This window comes from Laccaria bicolor, genomic scaffold (assembly GCF_000143565.1).
Source record: "Laccaria bicolor S238N-H82 LACBIscaffold_48 genomic scaffold, whole genome shotgun sequence".
In the NCBI taxonomy this organism is placed as follows: domain Eukaryota; kingdom Fungi; phylum Basidiomycota; class Agaricomycetes; order Agaricales; family Hydnangiaceae; genus Laccaria; species Laccaria bicolor.
The window spans coordinates 88,645-95,965 of record NW_001889919.1 but is presented as its reverse complement, the minus strand read 5'-3'; the positions used below and the strand labels follow the sequence as shown (position 1 = coordinate 95,965).

At 49.2% G+C, this 7,321-nt stretch overlaps 1 protein-coding gene across 1 annotated transcript; it reads left to right on the top strand.

Moving 5' to 3' along the window:
* Positions 1-5,935: 5,935 nt before the first annotated feature.
* LACBIDRAFT_310803 (uncharacterized protein) lies at positions 5,936-6,299 on the top strand (the record flags this gene model as incomplete). Its single annotated transcript, XM_001887829.1, has 3 exons — positions 5,936-5,963; positions 6,017-6,144; positions 6,201-6,299. The coding sequence occupies 3 exons, from the start codon at positions 5,936-5,938 to the stop codon at positions 6,297-6,299; spliced, it is 255 nt and encodes an 84-aa protein (XP_001887864.1).
* Positions 6,300-7,321: the final 1,022 nt, after the last annotated feature.

Here is a 7,321-nt window from a genome sequence, read left to right as displayed (position 1 = left end):
ATGATCCCAGTCCAGAAGCGATGCAAGTCGATCATGACTATATCAGCACAAAAGCTGGAGAATTGAGTACTGCAATCTCACCTCTTTCCACGCCATCCATTTCTCCATCAACGCCTCCACCAATTCTTGACGAAATCAACTCTGATCTTGTCTTTCGCAAACCGTGGATAGGTTACTTCCAACACCCTAATTCCCCTTCAATACCACATCTCCCCTCTATAGATAATGAAGACATGAAGCTCAGCTCTCCCTCTTCCCCTTCGATGCAGTCATTCACCCTTCTACCCACCGACAACAACACTATGAGCATCTTGCCATCTTGTCTGGGCCTTCCCGTCCTCTCACTGCCTGGCACAGACACAGATGATGATCTCCTATCAGAGGAGCTAGGTCCCTCCAGACCTACATTCACCCCCAACTCATTCTTTGTCCCTGCGATGCTTTCGCCAACCTCTTGAAGTTTGTTACTTCTTGACGACCCGAATGACGTACCACTACCACGCTCCGAGTCCCCGTCCCCCGAAAACTTCCACTTGGATCCAGCCTTGTTGGCGGAGTATCCGGACCCTGATTTGCAGAAATTACATGAATTTGCCCAGACCGCATCACTGACCCTCGTCTAGGCCTTTTCTGAGAGTAAATAGTACCCCTTCACGTCGGTAGTCAGTAAAATATGTCACGCCGAACCATGTCTGGCCGTTGCATGAAAATTGCAATGGCCAGACATTTTTAATTGAAATGAGCTCCCTGCGGGGAGGCGAAACTATGATTGGACATTATAAAAAAGTTGAAAAAAGTTGAACTTATGCTTCAATTTTCGCTTGGTTTGACTTTTTTCCGACAGCATGGCCACTCCCATCCAGCCAACTTCCCTGTTATTGGGGTCACAAGAAACACACACAAACTACTTCTTCTCTTCTACCCTCACAGTACCACTCCCAGAAACTCCACTTCACATGCGCTGTCAACGACGTACACGCAGAGTGACAATATCCATAGTTCCAATCTGTATTGTTACTTCGCCCCAGCAAGCCGAGTTACATACTCAACCAACGCCCTATAAACCAACAATCAATCCAGGTTCAACTAAGCATCCAAACCAAGTCTCACCTGACAGGCCGACCAGTCATACCCTTTTCTTGGTACGGCGTGGGCCTCGTAGCCTGGCAAAGCGAAGACGTGAGCACATATTTGAGTAACGAAGATGAAGAAGAAACGAACCTCCATGGATCCAGCAATATCTATGTGCGCCCATTTCATCTCTGGTTCTTTACCTTCTTCGGGGCTGGCGCCCTCAGCGAAGGCTTTAAGGAACAGCGCAGCTGTGCATGAGCCTGCGGGTCTACCTCCGGTCTGAAAAGTGGAGGTAGTTATTAGTTGATGGAAGGGATGGGATGAGGCGAGGGGAGGTGAAGCGGGAGGTGTCAAAGAGAACGCACATTTTGCAAATCGGCATTACTGGAGTAAATCTGCGGGCCGAAATCTTCATCCAACGGCATGCGCCAGAATCTATCGTACTCGACCTCACCCGCAGCGTGGAGCTCGTTCCAGAGTTCGTCTGAAGTCTATAATATGATTCACGTCATATCACCATAAGGAGGAAAAGGTAAAAATGAACGGACAGAGAATACGCCGGAGTACACCTCGCCAACAGCAATGACCATGGCTCTAAGAAGAAGCATGAATTCAACATGGCGGTGATGGAGGAGGGGGTAGAGCTCACCCAGTGAGAGTGGCCACGTCAATAAGTGTATGAGGTTTATACTCGGTTGCCGTGTAGTAGATCGCATCTACCAAATCAGTCACGTCTTTGTGTAATCGAGGGGTCAAGGAGGAGACGTACCAGCAAGAACCAACCGCCCCTCGGCGTCCGTGTTATCCACTTCTACCGATTTACCATTCATGGCGTAAAAGCTATGGGTACATTATCGTAAACAACAATGAAGGAGGATGGGATGTAGATGGCGCACATATCACCGGGCTTGGTAGCGCTGGGTCCGGGCATGTTCTCTGTCAAAGGAGTAGTGACGACGAGGTTGACACTGAATAGAAAGAGTTAGAGACAATTCGGAGAAAGCTGGAAGGGAAATACAGTACGGTAGCTGCAATTTGGCGATGGCCCATGCGGCCGAGACGACGGCCGCCGCGCCTCCCATGTCTCCACGCATAAGTTTCATACCCTAACCAAGATGAGTCGCGAAATGGTAGGAATCAAGCGGTCGACGCACAGCTCCAGGCTTCAAGCTGATGCCTCCTGAATCAAACGTGATACCCTTTCCGACAAAGGCCAGTGGTGGAGCATTTTTGTCTGGGGCGCCTTTGAAGTGACTGGTGGATGTAAGTACGACGTAGGGGGAAGCAAGAAGTGGACATACATCTCGAGGAATTTCGCGGGCTCTGAGGTGCCTTGTGTCACGGAAAGAAAAACGTTCTGAAAGAACGATGAGATCAAGCAGATTTATCAGGTCCAGATGAGGGTTACCATGTTTTTTTCAGCGGCCCAGGCTTCGTCTCGGATGATGATCTCGACGTTCGGAATGTCAGCAAAGTTTTCCTTCGCTCGGTTGGTAAACTCCTAGAGCGAATGTCAGAACCTCACGTCACACCTCATGAGGAGATACGAACCGTTGGCGTAAGAATGTTAGCTGGGAGTTCCGTGAGCTGCAATAGCATGGGTAAGCTACATAGTATGCCGTGTGATGAGTACGCACTGTACGAGCGAGGTTCTGGGCCTGAGCAAAAATAACGCCTCGATCCCATTCCGTGGATGTTTGAAGAGGTGCGAAGCTAAGGTTCGGAGGGATGGGTTGTGTGAGGTTGGGGTTGAATCGCGATGGCGGAGAGGTCTTCAGGGTGAAGCTGTACAGAGCCAGATGTGCGGCGACAGCTAAATTAGTCGATCAGAGAAATGGTCATGCAGGTGCAAGGTGAACTGACCAGCTGCGTGAGGGTCTGCAGACTCATCCACGGTGACATCCTTGACGCCTTCCAACTCCTTCAACGTCTTGACACCACTTCCAACAGACTTCCTAACCAATTCCCTCTTGGCGTCAGCACTCTTCACTGCCCAAAGACGAGACGGTCGTAACCTTGCCCTGTGGGGTATTGTACCACTTTTGATGGCTTGTCTCCCTACGGAGTAGAGTTCCAGAGCTCTGCAACGTCAACCCCAGGCGCGATCTGGACGGGTGTCTTGAGGTCGTATGGAACGATGAATGCAGAGGACATTGTACAATGGGATATCCGATAAGATGGTGGCAACAGTCGGGTGACCATGGAATGAGACGTAATATTGTGTGCTGACTTGTATGTGTGAATGCGAATCTCAGAGTTCGTTCAACAAGAGGTGCCATCCTTCTTTCATGATCACCTTCACACTTCGTGCATACATAACAAGTTGGTGGTACAAACGGTTCCTCCCATTCGCCACCCTCCTTCTCTAATCCCCAAATACACCTTCACAGCGATGGGCACCTATCCGTCCACAACGACCGAAGCAGTTGTTCCTGCTGTGCTTGAGCAGCGCCATCGACCTGGCGCGTTTCACGTTGTTCCCAGGCAGCGACCGATGGTACACCTTCTGATACACACACGGAAAGGTAAGCTACCAGCCCCCTTCGCTCGGATTGACGATGACTCACGTTTGTCTTCTTCATAACCTTCCCGACCTCTGAATACGCGCAACCCTCTCTCCGAATCCACTCTTCATCCCTTCAAACGCCCTCCAACGAATTGGCTCAAAGACATGACCACTCCCACTCCCGAAGCTTGCTTTCGAATCACCCGCGTGGACCTTCCTTCCTTCCCCAAACACATCCCTTTAACCCCTCAGACCACGGTAACGCGACGCGCCTCCGAAATCTGCATCGTGTTCAACGGTGAACACGATTTCAGGCGCTAGTAGAAGGGTCTTCAGTCGCCTATGCCAAGTTCGAGCTCCCCAAGCAAAAGGGCGGCCTTACACACGACGTTGGGAAAGTCGAGAACACTGGATTTGGGGTGGGACACGGACACCTTGCCTTCTGCGAGCGATAGCGTTCGTTACGTGTGTCTTCGGCGTAGTCGAGTTGGGGAACGTAGAGTTCCGCAAACGTGAAGGTTTCGCGAATGTGGGTGGGTTGTTGTCCTGGGAATTGAGAGTGAGAGGGAGTGGCGAGGTTGAGGGAAATGAGCACGAGTTACGGCGCACGTACCATTGCTTTTGCACCCTTTCTCTACGCTGTATGCTCGTTTATCCACCCGTAATCCCTCGACGACCGAGTTGCTCGTAACGTGTCGCATTGTCGACGTTCTGGCGATAGTACACAATGGTAAGCGTTCACGAAACCTTTCAATGCATGGTCAACGACTTACCACCCTATGTGTTCAAAGCATCCGTCGAGTCCATCGTGCTGCGTGTCGGAAGCGCCGACGCTGAGGGCTTCGTGCACGAAAAACCCAGTGGAATGGGCGACGACGTGGGCAGCTGGTGGTGGTAAGAGGCAAGTCACTATCGTCACACGTTACAACGTTACTCTCTGCTCACCGTTTCCCACAGCCACAACGCCCATCCACCAACTTCAGCCACAACGTTCAGGTCAGTTGGTTTCTCTTGAGAATTGTGTACGATGACTTACGTTTCGTAGGTCGTCATGCTTCTGTAAACCACGTTGACGCTATACGACACAGGTAAGTGATTAATACAAACACCGGAAAGACACTAACGTACCTTCTAGATTTTCATCAACGGCCAAGCGCTGTCGTTACGCGGGAAACGCGATGAACGAGCTGGAACACAGTCTTCCAGGCGAGTAAACATTGCGCACTCGAGATGAGGTGAACAAAACTGACGTACCTTGTGCAGAATCGACGTATTCACGACATCCAGACCTCGCAACGCGTATTTCACCCATCCAAGCTATTCGTCACGATCCGATGGCCAACGTCGCGTACAAATGAGGCGGACGAGTTGACAATGGGTAGCCTGAGGGGCTCGAGTAGCGTGGTAAGTAAGGACCAGGTGCAGAACTCATGTTAATGAAAACTTACCGTTGTCGTCAGCGCCATCACAAACAACCTGCGGAAAAGGGATATCAGCAAAGGTAAGTCAACGTTGTGGATCACAAAAAGGACGTTGACTTACCTGGTTGTCGTCGTCCAACGTTCCGTTAGGTCAGGCGTCGACAGAAGGTCCTAAAAACTCGATACGCGACGTCGACATCAGCGACGACGGACGACGAACAGACGACTAACCAGCGTGACGACGACGAGTGAGAGGGGAGCGGACGTCGACAACGGAAGGAGAGGAGAGGGAGGAGGAGAGCGTACAAGGTAAGTGGGCACTGATGAGAAATACTGGACTTACCACCCTGTCTTTATAGGTCTTCTCGCTTGGCGGTAAATAGCCGAGTTGTGACTGACGTGACCCAAAAAATTTACGGGAGCAGGGTCTCATTTCGTGCAGAGTTCGGATCGTAGGAACCAGGGACGGAGGATACGATCTTTGCGTAAGTGTCGTATCCATCCATTCCTTTGGTTTCTTAACTCACTCCGGCATCGTTTGGTTTACTTTTTCATCAGTTATCACTCAAAGTACATTCAATTCATCTATGAAAGAAGTACCGACTAATTTACACAGGTAGAATTCGCACTATGCGGGAATTGCTCCCGTTTCCGAAAGGTGCAGAACGCTTGAAGAAAATACAGGCCAAGTCATTCAATATCAAAGTACGTACGTTCATCAGACCCTTGATGAATTATTTTCTGATAGTTGAAAGTTCAGAACGCCGTTTTTTGATTCGGAATCGGGAGAGGAGATGGAGGACACGTTCAGCGCCCAAAGAACTTACACGCTTTGGTATTTCCTACGCGAGTGAGTGTACTATAATTCTACTACATTAATAAACAAATTTCAAAACTTTCCTTATTCAAGAAACGTGAAAGCGTATTACAACAAATGGTGAATTCGGACGATAAACACTTTGGTGAGCACACACCCGCTCACAAACTTCTTACACCAGAACTTCTGATTTCCTAGGTGCAGGGACACTGGGGATACTACCCGCATCGCACCCTGACACGTCAAGATGGAAAATCCGTGTGTGCGGTTCAAGCACGATGAAGAATCGGGGGAGGAGGAGAATATCCTTACTCATTATTCAGAAGGTACGTGTACTGTGCTCGGTCAACGTCTCCGATCACTAATACTATTGAGGAATTAGGCAAAGATACATGAGATGTCATTGCGCACATCTGGCGTACGGCGAATGGAGGAATTTCAGGAATGGTACGAAATATGGAAAACTACGTGCCCGCCGTAATCTTTCGCTGACGGAAGGTTACAGGTATCCAGGCACGCAGATGGCATTGTTCCAAAGAAGACCCTGACGTGTAAAAGCGTCAGTTTCGCCAATTCGTTTCAAGCGCGATGGATACGGAATTGGGTGAGGAGGAGGAAGTTATCATCATATGTACATTTTTGCGTGCTCGACTGTGCTACAATTTGTTGAGAAGTCTTGAATAGATTTAGGAATAGATGTCCGAGTTACACTTGGACGAAAAGGATGCAGTACGAATGGAGGGAGGTAACGAGTGGTTTGGAATACTGGTAAGTTGCGCGCTGCACGCTAGTATCTTCCACTGACAAAAGTTCTGGAAATTCAGGTACATACCTGGCAGGGTTCTGAATAAGGCCCTGACACGTAGGACTGTCCGCTTTACGAGGTTGTTTCAAGTGAGGTGGGAAAATGAGATTCGGGGGAGGAGGAGATCATCCATCCTCCTCACTTCGAATGTTCTCGCTCCACGAAGCCTCTACAATGCGTAGATATACATTTATGAGCTGTAGCTTGATAAGTATTATACACTATCAATGGAGGAACATCCATAAGCATTTAAAATGCAAGGGACTTGAATGGGCACGGCGATTCCGCGCTCGCATCTTCCACTGGCAAAAGTTCTGGAATTTCAGGCACAGGGTTGACGGGGTTCCGAAGAAGACCCTGATGCATAGAATAATTCGTTTTAAGAATGTGTTTCAAGTGTAATGATGAAATCAGAAGCGGGGGAGGAGGAGATCATCCTCCGCACAATGAATGTCTGTACGTCCGTGCACTCGTTCATTGGTAGAATATGTCAAATACATTTACGAATATATATATCAGTTGGAAATAGTAGAAAATGTACACTACGAATACGGAAAGGTAGATAATTGTATGGAATGCACGGGATGATGGGCACAACACGCCCAGTTTACATCTTCCGCTGGCGAAAGTGCTGGAAAATCAGGTACAACATTCACAGGGTTCCAAGCACGTTGAAGAATCGGGAAACGAGGAAGTCG